Source organism: Semicossyphus pulcher, unplaced genomic scaffold (assembly GCF_022749685.1).
Source record: "Semicossyphus pulcher isolate SPU_LCO1_2020_fin unplaced genomic scaffold, fSemPul1.0.p SCAF_9, whole genome shotgun sequence".
In the NCBI taxonomy this organism is placed as follows: domain Eukaryota; kingdom Metazoa; phylum Chordata; class Actinopteri; order Labriformes; family Labridae; genus Semicossyphus; species Semicossyphus pulcher.
Genome location: NW_027211770.1, coordinates 657,922 through 680,689, shown reverse-complemented (window position 1 = coordinate 680,689; position 22,768 = coordinate 657,922). Strand labels below are relative to the sequence as shown.

At 39.7% G+C, this 22,768-nt stretch overlaps 1 protein-coding gene across 2 annotated transcripts in view; it reads left to right on the top strand.

Annotated features, from left to right (window-relative positions):
- Positions 1 to 22,768, top strand: part of LOC138583618 (NIPA-like protein 2) — a 45,395-nt gene that overhangs the window by 7,018 nt on the left and 15,609 nt on the right. For both annotated transcript variants that reach the window (XM_069655535.1, XM_069655536.1), the window contains exons 2-3: positions 12,265 to 12,333; positions 16,625 to 16,793. In XM_069655535.1, coding sequence (XP_069511636.1) covers positions 12,265 to 12,333; positions 16,625 to 16,793 — 238 coding nt within the window. The remainder of the gene's footprint in view (positions 1 to 12,264; positions 12,334 to 16,624; positions 16,794 to 22,768) is intronic.

The following is a 22,768-nucleotide window of genomic DNA, read 5'->3' as shown; positions in this document are numbered from 1 at the left end:
TATATTATAGTAGTTTGAATCAATTAAGTAAGATAAACTTAGTTAAGTAGTTTATCTCAACTTAAAACTCTCCTGTGTCTACTCATTTCATTTGAGGAAACCAATTGCCTTAAACCTTTTAAGTTGCATTAACACAAAACAAACACTTTCAACTGGAACATCTTTCAAACACTTTATTCAGTTCAATACTTAGCACTTACAACATGCACTTAGCCATACAAGGTAAACATTTTAATGTAAAGAATTATTCACAGCTCCCAAAATAAATATTTTATAATATGTAATACAAAACAAAAATGTATTTAAATATTTAATTACTTTTTAAAAAATAACTTTTTCTGTATTATTACCAAAATGCAGCATTAACTTAATTCTTACACAACCGTAATTTACTGTAAATGAGATTAAATGTTAAATGCTTAAGATTTTAGTCAAATCTATTCATTTAAGACCAACATTCAAGTATTAAGTCATAAGTTAAACAGCATGACATGAACATGAAAACGCAGCAAGTGTAAAGACACCACAGCTAAATATTCTAAACACCACAATAGAGTAAAAAGCACTAAAGACCTCAAGTTCAAACAGAGAGCAAAGAATAGTCCAAATAAAAAATCACCAGTCCTGCTGTCAAAAGTCTGCGGGACATTACAACCTGATCCTCGATGATGATTCAGACATGTTGATTTTTAACGGAGACCAGCAACCTCCTCTTCATTGACCACTGCCACCAGAGCCACTGCCTCCTTCAGGAAGGTCTCCAACTCATTCTGAAATGAAAATATATCTATATGATTAATGTATTGTCCACGTCCACAAGTAATACAAAGGCTAATGATAAAGAAAAGCACTTTTTACCGTCTCAAATGTGTCTCTGATCATTTTCAGTTTACTTGAAGCAAAGTCAAAGCATCATCATCATCAAGTCAACATTGTAATCTCAAATGGATCAGATCACAGATTTATCATGGATGTTTTACTCACGTTTCACACATAAATATTTAAAACTTAAGTCACCATCTATATCCTGAATCAGAATGCGTTGGAGCTGACAGATTGAAGATTTTCACCTTTCAAGCTAACAGCACTAGCCTATTTAATTAAATGTGTTTTATATGATTCATTAAACATATGCATAATAAGCAACATGTAAATCCTCTATGGGTTTAGATACTGTATGTATAAAACATTTGATTCAACAATTAAATATGAGTTATTAGAGAATGAATAATTTGGTAAATATTGTGACACAGATTATGGATATGTATTTTTAATTACGCTAACCAAGAAATTATTTTTTATTAAGACTAGACAATGTGAAGCTAACCCCTTGTATAAATCAGATTATCAATTATATAATCAATTATCAATCAGAAATAGATGAATGATACAAAGAAATCTTACCTTGTAAATCTGAGTGATGTCAAGTGCCGCAGAGGTGGAAAAACTGAGGTTTTATGGGTAATCCTTTAAAATTCACCTGTGTATGAAAAAAACATAGCCCACAAATTTACTGTGAGAAGCAGTTGTGCCATGATGTTACATGCTGCTAATGTCTGAAATGTTAATATGGAGCATATTAACATGTTTGTATCTGTGGGCCATGTCAAAGACGTTTTTCATCAACCAAATTCGATTAGATTTCTTGATCATTTCCTCCACAATCCAAGAGGGTGGGGCAAGACTAAAAGCAAAGTCTAGTCCAGCTAAACTATGATAAGTATTAGCTTAAATGAAGCTAATTAGGCTAACGTCAGTAACCTTAGCGATATCAGAATATCAAGCACAAGTAAACTAACATTTAATAGTAAAGCTAAAAGCCTTAGACCTGAACAAGAATGCAGGTATCAAAGTAATTTAACCCCTAAAGATGAATGTTCACTTGCTAATGTCTGCTTAATTCAGTGCAACATTTTAGCTCAATTTAAAAAGAATTACCTTTTAAAACAGAAACGTCACTGTGTCCGTTGCGGTGTCCTCCAGAGCCCATGGTGAAAGTTTTCAGTAAAAATCATAAAACGCACGCTTCCCTCCAAAAATACTCCTATTCCAGTGCAGAAGCTGTGTTAGTCCAGCTTTTTCTCCTGTGCACTTGACCAACTCCGGCAAAAAACGGTTACTCTGCATCAGAGTAGTCCTCGTGGGCCGGGTTTACAATTTTGAGTGAAGTTAACTTACTTCTGTTATTAAGATAGACTGTTAGGTTTAACAGTGTAGCTAATTTTACTATTCAAGATAACTGTACGGTGGGTGAATTGTTATGTAATTCACCCTTTTTAATTATAGTAAGTGGATAGTGGATACTGCCATGCAAGAAGTCTATGGTTAAATTTTTCATTGAGTTAAATTTAGTATTTTTGTATTGATATATTTTTTGCACTAAATAGCAGGTACACAGGTACTGTGCTCATATACCTGGCTTGTTAGTCTGTTCAGTGTTTATCATACATTGATTTATCCATAAGCCAGCCATAGGAGTCAGGATTGTTGTTGGCTTTTCCCTGGAGAGATTACGGCGGACCACAGTTATGAGAGTCCGCTACTTCTTTTGATAATAAATAGCAACTGTAGTCAATCACCACCACAAATAGAATCTCCTCAAAGATAAAGTATAACTAGCTCCTTCACAAGCAAATGGATCAGCCACAGACACAGACTGTTCAGCTTTAATGACTTAACAACCTCTCGCTCCTATCCAGCGCCACCCTCTCATGCAAATACGGTCACTTCTGGCTACAGAAAACCAACATGGCCAGGGCTGGCTCAAGGCATAGGCGATACAGGGGCAAGACACTGAACCCCAAATTGCTCCCAGTGGCATAGCCATGGGCATAGATCTGATTGGAGATTGTCACTTGCCATCAGTGTAGTGCAAAAGTGGTCGCGAGACTAGAAAAGTGCTATATAAGTACAGCCCATTTAAATAAAGAGTGCATAAAATTGCATAAAAATAGAGCTTTTTGGCATAAAAATAATATTACACCATTTGCAATGCAGGGTGCCAAATTCTAAACTCGCCTAGGGCACCAAAATGGCCAGAGCGGCTGCCATATCCCAAACTCGACACTTAATTTGCGCAGTCGAGAAAACAATGGGTGACGTCAAAGTGGCTATGTGTGATAATACAGTCTTTGGTTATCACAGAGCAGTAATTAATCAAACCACATTCATTCTCGCTGTCTTGCTGCTTCAACATGCAAGGAGAGTTTTGATCATGAACACCCACACAAGAAAGAACACTCTTTTCCCCTGGTAATCAAGCCGCCCGCCTATCTGCTACCCACTTCTTTATCCTAAAGCAGGTGATGACAAACTAGAGTGACGACGTGATATAAATCTTAGTTTTATCATGAAGCCTGATGCTCCTCCACAGCTCTATGTTTATCAAATATATGATACACAGCAGACTGGAGTCTCTGTTATCAGTGACAGACAGAAAGACAGAAAGATCTGCTGTTATAGCTCCTGCTTGTGTCATTCACGGCATATGATGTGAAGATGTAGTTTATACTTTATGGTAACTGTGCCCGAAAATACGGGACAGATCCTGACTGCTATTAAGCCTGGAGCAGAGAATGAGAAACACACACACACACACACACACAGATCTGTCTCCTCTTCACTGCGCTGCATGACTAAAATCTGTAATAAAGTTCAAGTGGATCACTTGATTATGATAAACTGCTCTGGATCACATCTCTGACCCATGCCGTCTCTCCCCCTCATCAGTTCGGGATCGTCCCATATTAAAAAATAAAATCCTCTGCTGGAGTGACATGAGGAATAAATAAAAATTAGATTTTCAGGAGACACAGCGTAGAAATGTTAAATCAGACAGGAAAGAGAGGTGAGTGATCTCTCGTATCCACGTGATCGTTGCCATGGATACGGTTAGAGTGGGCGGTGCTTAATGTGGCCCAGGTCACATGTGCGTTCACACTGCCAGACGTATGTGGATAAATGCGGCCCAGACCACCTCCAAATGATGATGAGTGATCGGATCTAAATGCGTCTTCAATCAGTCCTGGGTGTGTTCACACCGGTAGTTAAGGCTGTCCTCTGTGATCCGATCGCAAAAAAACACATGTTGATACCAGGTCTGAACACCCTCATCGTGACACCTCACCATGCAAGGGATGATGAGAAAATAAAAGCACATTGTGGGGTAGAGCAGTAAGTAAATGCATGTTGTGTTTTTCAGTTTAAAATTACTCAGATATTGACTTGGCTTAAATTCTTCACCAGGCTGCTAAGGAAAAAAAGAGAGTTTACAGCACAAGTTGGTTTACTCAAAAGTGAGCTGTTAGGTTGTAGGTTATAAAAGTCAAAAGTAAATGGAAATATTCTTTGAACAAGCGAAGGCTACCCAACACTTCCCACCCCAACCGCTCTACATACTGAGGAAGTAACAAGGGTGGTCAGGACATTGATCATTTACATTTCTCTAGAATTATAGATTTTCTAACTATGTCAGACAGATTCTGGGCTTGTCAAAAAACTTTTCCAGCTAAAGCCTTGGAAGCCCAGTGCTAACCATGCCAGATGGCACAAATTTTTGGCCAACAGGACAGAATTCGATATTGTGTAGAAGCAGAGTTGTGCCACTGGATTACATATGTTGGGTAGCTGGTAAGGTGAATTGTTTTGCAGGGGCATTCAGAGGAACAAAAGGAGTTTATCTCCATTTTTTAATATTGACTAAGCTGGGTAAAGGCATATTTTATTTGAGCTAAAAACTTTACGTATTAGTGATGTAGGGTCATATATCTTCTCTCTCCAATAGCAAAAGAAAAATGCACTTAAGTGTAATAACATTGTATTGAAATGTTGTGTTAACATACTAACAGATTTATGTACTTATTTAAAATATTTTATAAGTAAGTTACATGTTTTCTTCACATACTGCTAAGTGCATTTTGATAACACTTAACACTTGATAACACTTAATAAACAGATTTTAGTGAAATACAATTAAAGTTGAAATGTAGTACAATTACTGTACTACATTTGTGCAGTGCACTTTTTTAAGAATTGTTTTCAAATTTATTCGTTGTATATTTTCAGTAGGCCCCTGAGTGTGTTAAAAATGTAAAGCATTATATACAAAGCACGCTTTAACAAAATTCACCTTATATATGCATTTTAGTGCCATATAAAATTCAGGGCTTTAAAGAAAACATGTTCTGAAATGCAAATAAAATAAACAAATAAATAATAATGATTTCAAATCAGGTAAAAAATGGTATACATACAAATTAAATAAATAAAACTAAGGCAAAAATGATATATGTAATAACAATAAAACAAACATTTACTTTTAAGTTGTGCAAATTAACTTGAACAGAATGACAGCTCAGGCATAACAGAACCTTTACTGTCTTTTTGTAGGATACAAAGCATGTAAACAGGAACAAGAACAAAATTCACATAATTTTTTTGGTGCTCTTACAAAGCCAACATGTAATGAAGGTTATTCATGTGAACCTTAAATGTCTCTCACGTGTGTGTGTGTGTGTGTGTGTGTGTGTGTGTGTGTGTGTGTGTGTGTCTGTGTGTGTGTCTGTCTGTCTGTCTGTCTGTCTCTGTGTGCATGTCTGTAAGCCTTTAAATTAGCTTGTGGTTGCAATGGCGAAAAGTGAGCATATCCACATGCTCAGAACTGAGGCTTGCCCTACGCTTTGATGCAATGTTTCCTGCTGCAGAAAACAGACACTCTGATGGCATGGATGTTGCCAGAATACACAGCAAGGACTTTGTCAGCTTTGCCAGGGTTGGATAGCGTGCTGCATTCATTTTCCAGCATGACTGGGGATTTTCCTTCTTGGACAGGGGATGTTCACCAAAATACATCAAAACCTCCTTCTGCATTTGGTTTAAGTGCTGCTCCTCATCTTCTTCATCACTGGTGGTAGAGTCAGATGATCCCAGAGGAATGATGTTGCACCCTTGTCTTGTGCTGTGCTGGAGGCTCCATCTTGACTTTCGTTGTGTTGCCTCTCTTCCTTTTTTGCAGCAACTGCCAGGTTTTAAACGGTGCTTTGGACCTTAAATACTTCATCAGCAGGCAAGAACTTTTTCTAAGTTTTCTAAACCTGGGATCCAGGGCAGCAGCAATGAGGACTGTGTTTGGAGAATCAGGTTGAAATACAGATAACCCTTGCCATCTTGTTGTGATCTGTCCTACAACATGAGCCTGGAATGACTTGACGGGTGCAGTCTCAAAGGCTGAACTCTCGATGGCCTTCTTTAGGCTTTGCACTAGCTGTGGAAGTGCAGAGAGGGTAACATATTGTTGCCCACTCAGAAACACCGTAGCTCCTTCAAATGGCTCAAGGGTCTGGCTCAGCTCCTCGATCAGGTTCCATTGTTCAGGCTTAAGATCAAGGTAGTTTTTTCCTCTCTGAGTGACTGCTGGGTCAGACAGTGCAGCAGTCATCTACCATCTTTGTTGCAGCAGCCTGGATAACATGTGATATGTACTGTTCCAGCGAGTACTTACATCTTGCACTAGCATGTGCTGCGTTGTGCCCATTTGCTGCTGCTTATCCTTTAATTTGGTGCATGCCAGGTCATTCTTTTTAAAATGTTCGACAAGGCATCTTGAAGCAGCCACACACTTAGAGATAGCTTGGTGGTTCTTTAGAGTGCTTTGCACAACAAAGTTCAGGGTGTGACCTGCTCATCAAACTGATTCCCATGCATGCTTTTCTGACAAAAAAATCTTGACTGCTGCTACAACATTCGCACAGTTGTCATGGACAACAGCTTTGATTTTCTCTGGTAGAATGTCAAATTTAGCAATAACCTCCTCAAGCCACTCTGCAATATTTGCAGCGGTGTGTTTCTCTCCAAGGGGCATAGTTGTCAGGCTGTGGAACTCCATTTCCCAATCCTCCCCAAGAAAGTGGTATGTCACCCCCAGATACGCCTCTGTAGCAATGCTGGTCCAAATGTCTGTTGTGAGTGTGATCTTCAATTTGCCTTTGATTTCTACATACTTTTTTCCACCATTTTCATGAAGAAGTTTCTTGAAGGAAGCGTGTACCTTGATTTGAAAGATGAAATCATCTTCTGAAAGCCTCCATCCTCCATTATGGACAGGGGCCGCATGTCTGTGACAATCATGTTCAAAATAGTCTGTAAATTCAGCTGCTTGCTCAGTTGAACATGATGCAGGTGTCCACACAAAGCTGTCCATACGACTCTGTGATTTACTGAAAAAGAGGTAAAATAATAATTATTATTGATATTACTTTCTAGGCCTTAACACTGTACAGTACATTCTAAAGACTTCTACTTTTGCTACTTACTCCAGCTGATATTTTGCATTGTAGGTTTTTTATGCATCACTTAGAGGTGTGTGTGTGTGCGTGTATGTCAGTGTGTGTGTGTGTGTGTGTGTGTGTGTGTGTGTGAGAGAGGGATATATAATAAAAACGTTTTTTTATGTCTGTTTATATAGCCGTTTAAAACCTTGCCTGAGCAAAACTTAGCTAGGCTAACTGAAGGACATCATGACAAGCCATCATATTGTTTTACGCTCTTAACTAGAATTACATATAGCAATAATTATTAGCCTTCATCTCAAATTGCAATTTTCGTTAAAAGCTAACGTTGTTTCTGGTCCGATCCCTGGACTGGACGTGTAGACTGGATGTGTCCTGCTGAGATGCTGGAGCATTGACATTGTGCTATTGTGGTAAGCCAGTTCAGTTTTACAATATACACACTGTAGAGTGTTTTCGTTTGGTTTAAGCTTGAAATTATCCCAAACTTTTGACATTTTTTGTGGCTTTCTTTGGCTTATTTCTTCTCTTTGCCCCTCGCTACTTTCTCTCATACTCCATTTTGGAATCTGCATCATCAGATCACGTCTTCCCGTTGTGTGACTGTAAAACCACCTGTTCTATTTTAGTTCTAGTTTAGTTTAGTTCTATTTATTGAACAAAGCATCGATGAAAGGAATTTGCAGTGTAGTTCAGGTTAATCTCTTATCTCGGACATAACCTGCTTCGGAGCAGGCTAGGTGTTCAGCATAAGTTACCATGGTGATCTACCCCAGTAAGAAGTGAACCACCTTTGTAGAACTGAAAACTCTGAGTTAAATGGTAAATGGTAAATGGACTGTACTATTTTAGGGCTTTTCTAGTCTTTGCGACCACTCAAAGCTGCTTTTACACTACGTCACATTCACCCATTCATTCATTCACTGATGGCAGAGGCTGCTACCTAAAGTGCTCAACTGTCAATCAGATATCACACCGGGATCAATTTGGGGTTCAGTGTCTTGCCCAAGGACACTTCGACATGTAGCCTGAGGGAGCTGGGGATCGAACCTCCGACCTTCCAACTGAAAGACGACCGACTCTACCACTGAGCCACAGCCGCCACAGTTAACCCTGAAGTTACCTCGATAACCGCAAATCCTGCTTTGTAGTATAGGCCTACCGGGTCTAGTCCGTACTCTGTTATTTAGAGAGAGACCCAACATGAATCACGATGAGTAGCACTTAGCAACATTCGGCCCATTGGCAAGGAAAAACTTCCTTCATGTTGAACAGCCATCTGCCTAGACTGGATGGGCCGAAAAGTGGGATAGAAGGAGATGCAGGATAGAGACAGGCAAAGAGAACAACAACAACAGATCATACATACTTATGGCCAATAATTGTGGTACACAAGTGTAAAGATTAGCAAGAGCAGTATAGTAATGATGAAAGGCTGATAATAATTAATTAGCAAGAACAGCATAGTAATGATAAAGGCTGACAATAGTAATTGAAACAGTTGAAGTCAATAGGTCTATTATTAGCATTAGCAACATTAATAATGATACTGTGGGCAACATTGATATCAGTAGTTGCAGTCTGAGTTGAGCAGGTCCACAGCAGCAGGTGGTCTGCAGCAACGATCCCCATGAACCTATAAGACAAGGGAGCGCAAGAACTCCCAGGAAGTTATATGGTTAGTAATGTTAATGGGACTAGAAGATACATAGTCAATAAGATGCATTAATATAAGAGAGAGAGAGAGAGAGAGAGAGAGAGAAACACAGAGAGAGAGAGAAGTTGTGTCAAATCCCCCAAGGAGTCTAAACCTATAGCAGCATAACTATAGGCTGATCCATGCCAGCCCTAACTATAAGCTTTATCAAAGAGGAAAGTTTTAAGTCTACTCTTAAAAGAAGAGAGGGTGTCTGCCTCCCGGACCCTGACTGGTAGATTATTCCAGAAGGGGGTGGCCTGATAATTGAAGGCTCTACCTCCCATACTACTCAAAGTGCTTTTCGACAGCAGGAACTGTCTCTGGAACTAGGAACCTTTTCAGGAACTCTGTGGGTTTCGACAGCAGGAACCAGGGTCTAAATTTAGTTCCAGGGTAGTTGATTTACCCCCTGAAAAGTCCCTGCTTAGGGGGTAGTACTTTCCAAAGGTCCAGGAACTTTCAAAGCAGGGCCTGCAGTGCTGATTGTTTCTGATTGGTTAATGCAGTGTGTTTTCATGTCCATATAAACTATTAACAATCATATTTCTTATTATTTGGGACTATTAAGTCTATTTTCCTTTAACATAACAAACCCCCTTTACCACTCTTGGTTCAGACACTCTTATGAAAAAGTAGGACAGTTCAGGTGGAGTGACACGTTTCCTTATAAAATAAATACAAATAGACCTGTGGGCTGCTGCTGTGTTATTTATACGGTATGTCATCAACCATTTCTTGTCAGGCCTGGGCTAGAAGGAGAACTCAGATGCAGAGAGTAGACCGTCAAAGCACACTTTATTAGAATTCTTGACCTCTTTGACAGAGTGACAAATAAACAGGCTATGAAAATATCTATGAATCTAAGTAATTATCAGGGAAAAATAACACAGGAAGAATCTCTTCCAAACAAAACCCACTCCGTGAGGGAGGGACAAAATAACAAAAAGTAAAGGAAAAGAACAAACAGAAAATCTCTCTGCGAGGAGGAAAACAAAAGACTATGAAAAAACTCAAAATTACTCCCAAAGGAGGAAAACCAAACTCCGTAAGAAAACCTAAAATAGGCACTAAACTATGAAATGTACAAACAAAAAATCACTCGCAAGGAGGCAAAGAAAACTGGCTTACGTGGCGTGAGAATAACACGGCTGAGACTCGACATGGACTGTGGCAACTGGCTGTGGTGCAGGACAAGAACGAGACACTTGGCACAAGACAAAGAGAGACGCAGACTATAAAACACATGGGGGTAATGGAGAACAGGTGGACACGATCAGGAATCAGGGGAGACAATCAGACCGGTGACACATGAGGAAGAGCAAGTGACCTGAAACGAGAGGAGAGTTAATTTTCAAAATAAAACAGGAAGTCACGAGACAAAAAAAACCCAGAACGAGACAAACCTCACCGCGGTGTGACATTTCTAATGGTGTTCAAATGTATGTTTAATCAGTGTGATCCGCACCGTGACTGCTTCTTCATACATCATTGGCCTGATTTGCATAATTTTCCCGGGATTTAAGGCAAACGCAGACAACAATGGCCCACAGGAAACATTTAGTTCCTTGAAGAGAAGTTCCTCGAATTAAAAGTTTCTGGTACTTTTGGTCGAAAAGCACCTTTAGAAACTTGAGGAACCACAAGCAGGCCTGCATCCTGGGAGCGCAATGTTCTTTAGGGGTAATATGGCACTAGGAGCTCTTTATGATATAATGGTGCCTGACCATTAAGAGCTTTGTAAGCAAGCATTTTACAGGAAGCCAGTGCAGAGAGGCTAATACAGTTATACTGTTCCTGTATTTATTAAGACTATTTTGCCAGAGTAAACGAGACTCTTCTGTTTTGGTGGATCGCCACATTCTTTCAAATTTACGTGACTTTTGATTGAGGTTTTTTGCTTGAGTCATGCCATGAAGCTAGCCTCTGTCGTTTAATAATCTTCTTTTTTATGGGGGCAATCTAATCTAGAGTATGTCTCAGCAAACCTGCAGTATTACCAACAAACTGATCAAGCTGAGAAGGACTAACATGAGCATAAGAGCTTTCTGTAGCAAAGAGATGTTAAAGAATTAAAAGCAGCTGGAAATGCTTCCTTAAATTTAGCTACAGCCCTATCAGACAAACATCTTGTGAGTACGTTATTGTTAAACTTTCTTCTCCTTGAATTGAAGCTATATCTGCAAGGCGGTCGTCGTTCCTCAATTTGCTGGCCAGTAAAAAACTTGGTTTACAACCGTGCGGTCAAACTGTAACATTGGTTCTCTGAGTGAAGAGAACTGTCCATTCCGTTACATATTCCATATGTATGGGGGAATGATCCCCTTGCTTGTCAGGGTCCGTAGATATAACTTTAAGACACACCAGCTTGCCCGGTCAAGCATAAGGTGATTAGAATTGCTTGCTCTGGCACATTACATCATGAACACAGATCACTCAAAGCTGCTTTTACACTACAAGTCAAATTCACCCATTCACATGCACATTTACACACTGATGGCAAAGGCCTAACTGCCAATCTTCAATCAAATCTATGCCCATTCATACCTGATGGCTATGCCACCAGGAGCAATTTTGGGTTCAGTGTCTTGCCCAAGGACCTTCTGATTGAGAGACGACCAACTCTACCACTGAGCCACAGCCGCCCCAATTATTCTGTATTTTAATGACTTGACTTGTTTTAGAACATGCCCTTCAACTGGTAGCAGCAGTCTGGTAGCTCTGAATTTCTCTGAATCTTTACTTTATATTTGTTGTATTTTAATCATATTTTGTCAACTACTGATGGATATTTCTGTGGGGAGAAGAGTTTATGAGAGTTTTTTTTTACAGTTTTAACATGAATTCTAAAATGACTTTACCAATGATACACCTAAATGAAGCCCCGCCCCTTCTGTAATGAGAGTGTAGCTCCTCCGCTACAAAATTCTATTTCCACAGCTTTCATATGTGTCATGATTTTGGTGTGTGTTTGTGTTTGCAGATGTGTACTTACCTGCATCCCAAGCTTTGTGAAGTTTCCAATATCTCACAGGAAGTGTTTTTGTTTTTGCTTCTGTGTTTGTTAAATATTTCTGTGTTAATGGCTGTTGCTTTTTACTTCATAGAGTGTGAGAATCAAGCGTTATGTTATGTAACACCATATATGTATTATGTAACAAGCCTCTGTTACACAGGCGAACACTAACACACACACTTTTGTTGTTATGTTGTTTGGAGTTTTTGTGTGGCAACTAGACCATCACCATAATTCTTGTGCCTGTTTACGGTTCGTTTCCACAGACCTATCTCCTGGGAATCATAATCTCCATATGTGGGAATGTCCTCATCAGCATTTCTCTCAACATACAGGTAGGAAGTAGTGGAATTTTAGTTGTTCAACAAACACTCAATAGGGCTCGTCATGCCTGTAAACACTCATTATTCCACTTCATAAGAAATTAGTTTTGGGATTGCTCTCAATAGCATATTCTACATATGTTTATGAGTATTTTACAGATTGCACACTTAGGCACTGGATATGTGATGTGCTGACACGTTCACAGTAGGGTGCAGCAGACAGCAGAAATAATTTTGTATTTAATGCCAACATAGCCTTTTTCTTAAAAATAAATAAGGTAAATGTTTTAAAAAAAGATATCAATTTCAATTTGATTTGTGATTGCCAATACAATTATCCAGTTAAGCAATTAAAGATTCTCAATGTAATTTATCTTCTGATTATGAAAGTAATAATGCTCCAACAGTTTATTTTTATGCGTCCCTGATGACTCATTTGTACAATTTCAAGTGAAGTGTTCGTAATTACTTTTGAGCTGCATGCTGTTACTAAATGCAAGCTATAATGAGAGTAAATGTGATTTATTTAATACACACCTGCACCCTCTACAGCCCCTGCCAGACTGGGAGGTTTTAGAGACTAGGGTATGAAAACATTACCTCTTTTAAAATTGTCATTGTTTTTCGGACAATACAAATACTGTATAATGTCTGTTGCTCAATAATATTCTGTTAAGCAACAGCAAAAACTCTTTTTGATACAGGTTTTGTTAGACAGATTGAGGCTTTGTGACAGCTTATGAACTTGCAGGAAAAATGCAAGAAATAGCTGATTTTATATTAGGCATACACTTGCAAAAATAGTTGTTTGTGGTTATGAACTATATATTTGTGTTTACCCTCGCACCTCACTAGAACTGCCAGGGGTCACAGTATACCTAAAACCGCCAACGGGTCAAATTTACCCGCTATTAGGATGTATTGATTTTCAAGGTACAAGGTTCATTTATTTATCATTTTACAACACAAAGTTGTGTAATGAAATACTAGATGTGGTGTCTATATGCAGCTTACAAAATGACAACATGACAATGAAATAGATATATAATAGGGCTTTCAAAGTTAACGCGTTAATAACGCGAAAAAAAAAGATCTACAGACTATAAAACTAAGGGAATTTGGTTTTCATCTTTTAAAAATAAAGTGGTATCGTCAGCAAGCCGACTTATTATAAGAACTGATAGAAATTAGCTGTAAGGCCATCCCTCCCTGGAGATTTATTTGAAGCCATCTTTAGAATAACTGAATCCAATTCCTCAAGACTCCTCATGACTAAATAAAATCTTGTCTCCCCATTGATTAGTCCAGAAAGTTGCATCTCCGTCAGAGGATCTCTTTCAAGAACAAACATTGAGATTTTTGCAATATATTTACAAAATAATGGAAGTGCTTTTCTCTTTGCAATGTCTTTCAAGCCCCTCACATTCAATGAACCAAATGTCATTTTTACATCAACCATTAACACTCAAACAGGAAAAATATGAACTTCAAAATAATCAGTTGTTTAACAGCCCGCTCGGTAACTGGATGAACTGAAACAGAAAGCGCTCGACTGTCCCTTTTATCTTTTCCACTATATCTCAGTCATTTAAGCATGATGTCACTTGCCATCTTCAATCCAACTTACCTCGATGAATCCATGAGGACCCCGAAAGAAAGCCAATTTTCCAGCCCGCCTCGCTTGTTCAATTTGGGGCCACAGGCGTCTCCTTTCCTCCAAAGTCCTCCCGTGGCAGCATCTCCGCGAAACGTATGCTTTTATCCTTACAGACTTGGGATCCTTTTCTCCTTCGCTCCCTTGCACTCTGCGATCTTCACCTGCTTCCTATCCTAAATCTTTGATCCGGAGACACCACCGCATTCTGTATCTTTCTTGTTCTCTAACTCTCTCTTTAAGGTCATGGCTTTCTTTGCATAGCTTAATATTTTGTTTCTCCATTGACTTTCTTTTTGCAGTCTTTAACCTCCTCTGCATTAAACTGGACTGCCTTCGCTAAGCTAGCAAGCATGGTGCTGCTTTGCTTTGCCTGCTCATTTAAATCGCCAGCTGCATATCCACTCTCTTTTCAAGGCTTAGAATTGCCTCCAAAATTGTGTTATTGGAGACTTCAGCATTCTCACCCTCTGCTGTTGACTTTGCCTTCTTTTCCACAGGCTTCTTAATTGGCGTTGACGGTGTCGAGTCGTCTCCGTGGTCTCTCTTGTTTAGCAGAGTGACATCCATGGCGTAGTCATGCTCAACGACTCGACCAACTTCTTTTCCTTGAGCTGTAGAGGGAGTTTCTTGTCCTCTGAGATACAACTTAAGTTTGGCAGGTTTAATCACTTTTGATGTGTGCATTTTGATACTTTAGAGTGAAAATGTAAAATTCAGGCTAAACTTTGGGAACAGTTTTAACGAGCTACGAAAAACGTGACTGCTCAACCTGCCATCTTGCAGCCACTCTGACTGCAGCTGCAATGTTGTGGATAGCATGCAGAAACAAACCTCCGTGAGCAGAAATGGATAATTAAAAGGGTCTTTTAAATGGCAATTTCAGCCTCTAAGCCCTGCTAGATGGTTCTCTGGACAAGACAAAAGTTATTTGTATTTACTGTCGATGTGAACTGAGTTACCACCGTTTCCGCTATGTACGTTTTGCTGCGGCACTGCCGCTGCTTCAGGTTTCTGTGCAATTAAACGACTACACTCCAAATGAACGGTCGTTCGCCCGCTGTCCTTGTTGAGGAAGAGCACTGAAACAGTGACAGGAGTCACAGGACATCAGGACGCTCTCTGTCTGCACACAATCATATGCAGTTCTGTAACGCAATGTAAACATTCCTACTGTGTATCTCCGTATGTCCCTATTGTAAATGCATTAATTGTCGCTGTTTATAAAGGTGCCAATGTCATTCGGTAATGATCGATCGTTTTGATCGCTACGTCATTAATAAGGTCCCTCGTGCACACGCTGCTGTGAGAACTGAATTGTGGGAGAAAATATTTAACTTTTGTGACTTAATTAAACAGACTGCTGATGAAGACGGGGGCGGGACCAGCAGCTATGCAGAGAGCAGAGGTGCAGGTGTGTTGGGGGGACTGAAGCAAAGCAAAGTGATCAGAATAAAGTAGTTTGTGAATTAAAACGTGACTTAAGGTTAAGAGAGAGTACAATTAAACTGTGGAAGGAAGAAATAAGCATCTAGAAAGAGGGTAATCCAGACTGAGTAGGTCTAAGTGTGACGTGCTTCTCACACAAATCATTGATATATGTGATGATTGCCATGTTATGCTTTCAGCATATTTTTGGAGCATGCATTGATGAGATTATTCTGTAGAATATTCTGGACAGTATTTGTCATTGTTTTTGAATATTGCAATAATAATAAACATGCATTTGGGTAAAGGAAGCATATTTGTCCATTTCCATGTTGAGTATCCCAATTCCAAGAGTATTAAAAACTTTTAAAAAAATATCTTCTCTGGCATCTTTAAGGTACATTTACAACAGGTAAAAAATTTGCGATTAATCACAAGTTAACTATGGACAACCATGCGCAATCGCGATTAAATATTTTAATCGATTGACAGCCCTAATTTATAAGAATAAAATGTATTTGCAAAGTACTTTCTGAACAAGGTGCTTCGCAGAAAACAAACCAAAAAACAGCATATATAGTCCAGTAAATCTAATGCCTGGTTTACATTCATGCATCTCTTCCTCTTATCCGTGTTGAATTGGAGTTTATGACTTGATGAGTGACTTGATTACACACAGTTGTAGAAAAAAAAGACGTTGCCATAGCAACATACAATGTATCAATCTAGACACGTGAAATGAATAGCGCGAAAATGGCAGTGTTCTATACATGGGTAAATTTGACCCGCTGGCGGTAATAGGTATAAATGGCCATTTTTAAAATCTGACTTTATGTTGACATTTTTTAACACCAAACACACTTTTAGGAAAAGTCAAAGACTGGGGGGCTTGTCCTGGAAAAAACGTTACAATCAAAAGACAGCTGCGGGTAAATTTTACCCGTTGGTGGTTCTAGTGTTAAGTTTTTTAATTGGTTTCATCCCTCTTTTAAGATGAAATACAAAGCAGCAAAGCTTGCTATGGCTGGTTTAGAATTTTGCTAAAGTCTCTCTGATGCTTTATTATCTCTTAAATTGTAATTTTACAAGGGTTATATATTTGCCTGTCAACAGCTTAAAGTTATGTGTTTTGTATGTTTGAGTTCCTTTGCAATCCTTCAATCATTGAATCTACTTAATCTGACCGGTGCCTCGGGCTCCTGGTCTCTCTCTTCCTGACAGAAATATGCCCATGTTCGTCAGGCTCAACGTGGCTCTAAGCCCTACTACACCTCAGTGATGTGGTGGTGTGGTGTGGTTCTTATGGGTGTTGGAGAGCTGGGGAATTTCGCTGCCTACGGCTTTGCCCCAGCATCACTCATAGCCCCACTGGGCTGTGTGTCTGTCATAGGTAAGTGCAACCTTGTTTCCCCCTCCTATATTATCCATGCTTGTAGGCTGGAGGGAAATGTGAAGGTGAACCCCTTGAATCATTGCCGTGTGAAATCCGATGGGTCATAAAGGGGGCTCTTCATGCAGAGCACTTACAATGCATGCTGAAAGGCTTAGTCTGTAATATTTGAAGAAAAAACAGTCATGAAATAGAACAATGGCATTGTTGCAGATTTAAGCTTTCAGTTCAACTTTAAAAGCGTCATCAGCAAGATTATCAATCAACGTAAGTGTTACATTAAAGAAACACTACAAAAAAAAGTAAAGCAAATCCTAGAAAGGTCTCTCAAAGATAGATTGAATCTAACCAAAAATAAAAAATTTGTGAACATGTGATGGAAAGAAAATTTGATGTCTTCCATTTAAAATTAACACAAGTTTTGCTGTACTTTACATTGCTATAATTGTCCTGCTTGTAAGGCTGATATAGGCAGCTGAAATTGAATACTTCTTGGGTGCCAGATCAAATGAACATGCTTAAGTGACGGCCAGAGGTGAACAGTAACAAAGTAAATTTACTTGAGTACTGTACTTAAGTATATTTTTTGAGTATCTGTACTTTACTTCAATCAGACCAATCAGAGTGTAAGCTGTCATTCCCTTTCAGAGCCTGGTGTGCCTGCAGGCAGGCGTGTTGCCATTTACACAGTGGATTTTAGTCATTCTTCTTATATAAACCGGACCCTCGGACTTTACTTGGGCATAAGTTTGGCAAAATGGCTCCATGGCGCCCCCTAGAAAATTTCAAAAAGGGCTCCCCATAGAGGTTACTTTCACCTAGGTGAATGAAATTTGGTATGCATATTCACATGTCAAGACCTACAAAATAGCCTCTTGAACCCATAGCTAAAACACAATAGGAAGTAAGCCATTTTGATTTGAATTTCAAAATAAAGCCTGGTTTTGCCCATTTACAGGGTTCATACTTTAACTAACTTCTCATAGGGACTTCATCCGATCCTTTTCAAACTCGGTCACTCGGTGTACTGAAAAGATGGGGTGCTGTCCTTAACAGATCTGCATATAAATTGTCAATCATAGTCAAAGCGCCACCTAGTGGACAGAGGCAGTAGTAGGCCTCATATACAATGTTCAATCGGCTTCAGATTTCACATGCATGATGCCAGTCCTGACCTGAACAGATCTACAGTACATATTAATTTTCTCTCATACTCACAGCGCCACCTACTGGTAACAGCCCGTAGTAACTCTCATATACAATCTTCAATCAGCTTCAAATTTCATATGTATGATGACAGTCTCAGCCTGAAAAGTTCTACATATAGATTTGGGTCATGCTGATAGCATCACCTACTGGTGCACAGCTTGAGGTTGCAGCACATCCTGTGGCTCATGCAGAACATGCTGCTGCAGCACACCCCAAGGCTTCCTCACACCCCAAGGCTGCGGCACAGCCTAATGTGCACAGAGGTGCGAGGGCCTGTTCATCGCCGCTTGAGGCTTTAATTTAATTGAAAATTAAGGCAAAAATTTGTATATTCAGTTAGTCTATAGATTTACTACCACTCCATCATTAGGTAAGCTTATGTGAGAAATACACAGGCTCACCTTCTGTTAGGGACAGATCGTTCAAGATATCCCACACAATCTTTGGTCCGAAAACATTTATTGTTATCATCTCAGCTTTCATTCTTTCCAAATGCATCATTAGAGTCATGAAACAAAGCACTGTTGAGCTTAACAAGACAATCGGAGCTGTTGTAGCTGAGTCTGTGTTTAACCGTATGTTACACATATGAGGCTTCACTTGCCACGATTTTGTCATTTTCCGCAGTAGATCACAGTCACAGAAAATGCATGGATATTGCTTGCACCTTTAGCTAGTGTGGGCTTCTTGTGCATTTCTACGGAAGCATGCTGAGTAAGGTCATTCTCACCTCCACGGGCAGCTGTGGCTCAATGGTAGAGTCGGTCATCTTTTAACCGGAAGTTCGGTCCCCAGCTCCCTCAGGCTACATGTCAAAGTGTCCTTGGGCAAGACACTGAACCCCAAATTGCTGCCGGTGGCATAGCCAACAGGTATGAATGTGATATCTGATTGACAGTTGGGCACTTTATGTAGCAGCCTCTGCCATCAATGTATGAATGGGTGAATGTGACATGTAGTGTAAAAGTAGCTTTGAGTGGTCGCAAAGACTAGAAAAGCGCTATATAAGTGCAGTCCATGGCCAGTTGAGAATTCCAGATGACATAAAGTACAGAAGGGGCTGAACTCACGTCTTTTTTGCTTTCCCATTGTTTGTTGGAGCTACACAGTCTTTTCTTTTTTGTAGGTATATCCATATTTGCAGGTTTCTCCATAATTGCATGCACCAAACCAACCGAACATCAGACATACGCTATACGTACATGCACATTGGGGGATTGTTATTGGATGGCCAGGTGACCCCACCCGTTACGTGAGTGATCAGTGCATTATCTGTTACTGGCTGTGTTGTAGCTATCAGATCTAGGATCGGTAAGTGCCATCTGGCCCCCTCCTCAGGCCCTTCCTTATACACAGCGTCCATGTTGGTGGACCACCCCAATCTGTCAGTCAGTTGTACACACAGCCACCTGTAGGACCTTACAATCTCCACGTTACTCCCACTGATGCAGACTGGAGAAGGAGAGGTCTTGTTTCTTCTGAAGTCCACCACCATCAACTGAGATGTATGGAGCCAGATCAAATGTCTCAAAAAGAATAAATACACAAAGAAGGATTCACAAATACATTTTGCGATTTATATATAAATGACTCTGTTCAAAAAAATATTTTTCAATGCACACAAAAATATTTGTCCTTCTGTATAAATGTAAAAAAAATCCACATATAAATAAATAAGATTCACAAATGTATTTCTGACGCACACACAAATATTTCTTGTTTTAAATATGTGCAATGAAAATGCACAATTATATGTATTTAAAAGTATTTGTAATTTTTAACAAAAACATTTTTGGACGTTGTGACATTTATATCAAACTGTTTAACCTGCATTTACGAAGCTGTTTTGGTTTGCGAACTTCACTGTATTTGTGTGTGGGTATTTTGAGACTCCCCTGCTGCGGCTCGACCACACGTGGGGGATTGTTGTCTTTTCAGCCAATCAAATGTGTTCACCCCCACAGCGCTACTTTTAGCACCAACTATTACTAAGCTAACTTTACGTTAACAGATTTCCTTTGAAACAAGCCTCACATGCGGAGCGCCTGGTGAGGTTTGCCCCATGGGGCTATAAAGAATGAAATCTATTGATTACGTGGGTTAAATGCTATAACCCCAACTTCAGCAGTTTGTCAACAAATATAAAGTGAACTGTAAGCTCATTTGGGCTGGGCATCTATTGATGCAAGATACCACACTGACCTTTTTTATGTATTTATTTATTGTAATTGACTATTGACAATTACAAACAAGTACAACACTTAAAAACTAAATATAATGGCACATACAAATAAGATTGGTACATACGACACTGACATCAGAGTACAGACCCCATCAGAGTATGTTTGTTGTTGTCTCAAAATACCCACACACAAATGCAGTGAAGTTCACAAATCAAAACATTTCGTAAATGCAGATTAACCGGTTTGTATATAAATGTCACAGTGTCAGAGGTGATGAACATCCAGTGTTGTTTACATACTCATTTTGATGATGGCTCACCACTTGAAAAGGTTGACTCCTTCAATTATGTTGGACTTTGGATTGACCCTGAGCTTTCCTTTAAGCCCCACATAGATCTGATTTTAGAAAGAGCATTTGGTTGTCTTAGCTCACTTTATCATTCAGTTCCTTGTTTTAGTTGATAATTGAGAAGGATTGATACTGTGAATGTAACATATAACAGAAAACACGTTATACATTCTGTAAAATACCTATGCTGCACCTTCCAATATGAACTATTAGCCAACTTTTAGCAAACAAGCAGCTTCAAAAGGTCTCTAAATGGACCTCAAGTTCATTTTGGAAAACTATTTATCTACTTTGTCTGCCCTTACAAGTAATAATCAGTCAATCAATAATTTATTAACAATTCAGTAAAAAAGAAATGTTGCATGACCAGTTTATTCTATTATTAAAATATATAAACATTCTAATGTAAATGCAGGAGCTATTTGAAGCCATTTATCGACAACATATTCTGTGTGGCCCACAAGTGGTCTACCGAAGTGAACCAGTCTCAGTCTCTTAAGTATCCTCAATGCCTCTTAATAGTGGGGGATGCTTCCTGAATTGAAGCCAGTAGCCCTGAATCATAAGCCTTTCCCACCAAAATTACCGTGTTGACGTGGGTTTTTCAGACCCAGGAGGACCCACTTATAGATGCCGATTGTCTCTTTTCCCATTGCCAGTGGAGTATCCTGCGGTCGGTCTCTTTTCTGCTGCGTCACCATCTGACATCACAAAAGCGCCCAAAACAGGGTTAATAAACAGTTAAGATGTTACGGTGGTTAGGTTTTTATTGAATCTATTACTCATTCAATCTGTGTATCAAACTCGGCGCAGAAACATTTGGAATGATACTCAAGCGCTGCTTGGACAGAGAAGAGTGGAATTTGTAGCTGAGGTGACAAGGAGTCACAGAAGTTACCGACGGATCATAGCATCATGCCGGAAAGGGGTAGGAGCAGGATGCGATTTGCTGGGGGGATTGGGGGCTTTCCTCCCCTCTGGTCATTATATCGCTGCTTCTGCTGAATTATTTTCATCCCCAGTAGGGACAAAAAGATATGCCCCTCTTTAAGTGATAAATGGTACTTCGTCAATTGGCCATATAAAATAACATAAATCAAAGGAAAGCTGCAACAGGCCGAAAAACATTGAGCGCAGGCTGGATGACAGCGGTGTTATTTCCGCTGCAGCTGCTCAAAATCCATCCAATTGGCCATCTGATGAAGACGAGCACATCATATGGAGACGACAAACTTCTCACAGTACTCAAGACCCTCGCTATTGAGGCCGCAACCAGTCCTATACTCCTCAAAGAATTCCACGAACTCAAGTCATGGTGTCATGAGAGAGAATCTGCGCAAAGTGCTGACCGCTGTCTCCACAGTCCCAGTGTGAGTGTGAAAGAGGATTCAGTGCCATGAACCATATTCTCACAGACAATAGAAATACAATGTCATCACGCTGAATAGCAAAAAGAGGGGTGACATGCTGCAGATGACCCCGCCCCAGGAAAGGAGAAAAAGAAGACAGAAGTCCGTCAGAGTGTTTTCTTAGCCTGATAAGTCGGCACCGACTTTAGCCCTTTTAATTTTATGTTGACAGCACGTTGTGCTAGCCTATTTCATTTTGATATAATTCTATTCAATATTGACATTTGTAAGTGTTTTAAAGTGTTTTATCACACCTGACAAAGTGGCACTTTCCATGGTGCTGAAAGGGGGATTTAATTCTTGCGGGTTTCGCAGCCCCTGTGTCTGCAAATGGGCACGAGGAAAGGACAGAGTTCTTATATCCGTTATTAAAAAAAAAAAAAAAACCTTTGTGAAACATCCCCCCTCTGATTTTATCACAAATCGCACCCTGGGTAGGAGATTAGCGTGTCAACACAGGTTAAGTGTTCCCATCAATGCCGATCGATTGTAACCTTTCCCATTAAGCAAAAAAGCTGTGTTAGCAGGTGTTAGTGGGTTTTAGCCAGTGGGAAAGGGACATTACATTTCCCATAATCAACCGAGACACTCCGCATGCCTGCCAAGATGTTTTCCTCGCAGCTAGTCTGCCGAGCATTCTCCGTACCACAGCACCCTGCTGGTGGGCTGAAGCAGAGACCGGGACATCAATCAATCAATCAATCAAATTTTATTTGTATAGCGCCAAATCATAACCAGGGTTATCTCGAGACACTCTACAGAAAGAGCAGGTCTAGACCGACTCTTTGTTGTTGCAGGTCTAGACCGACCCTTTTAACAGGCAGA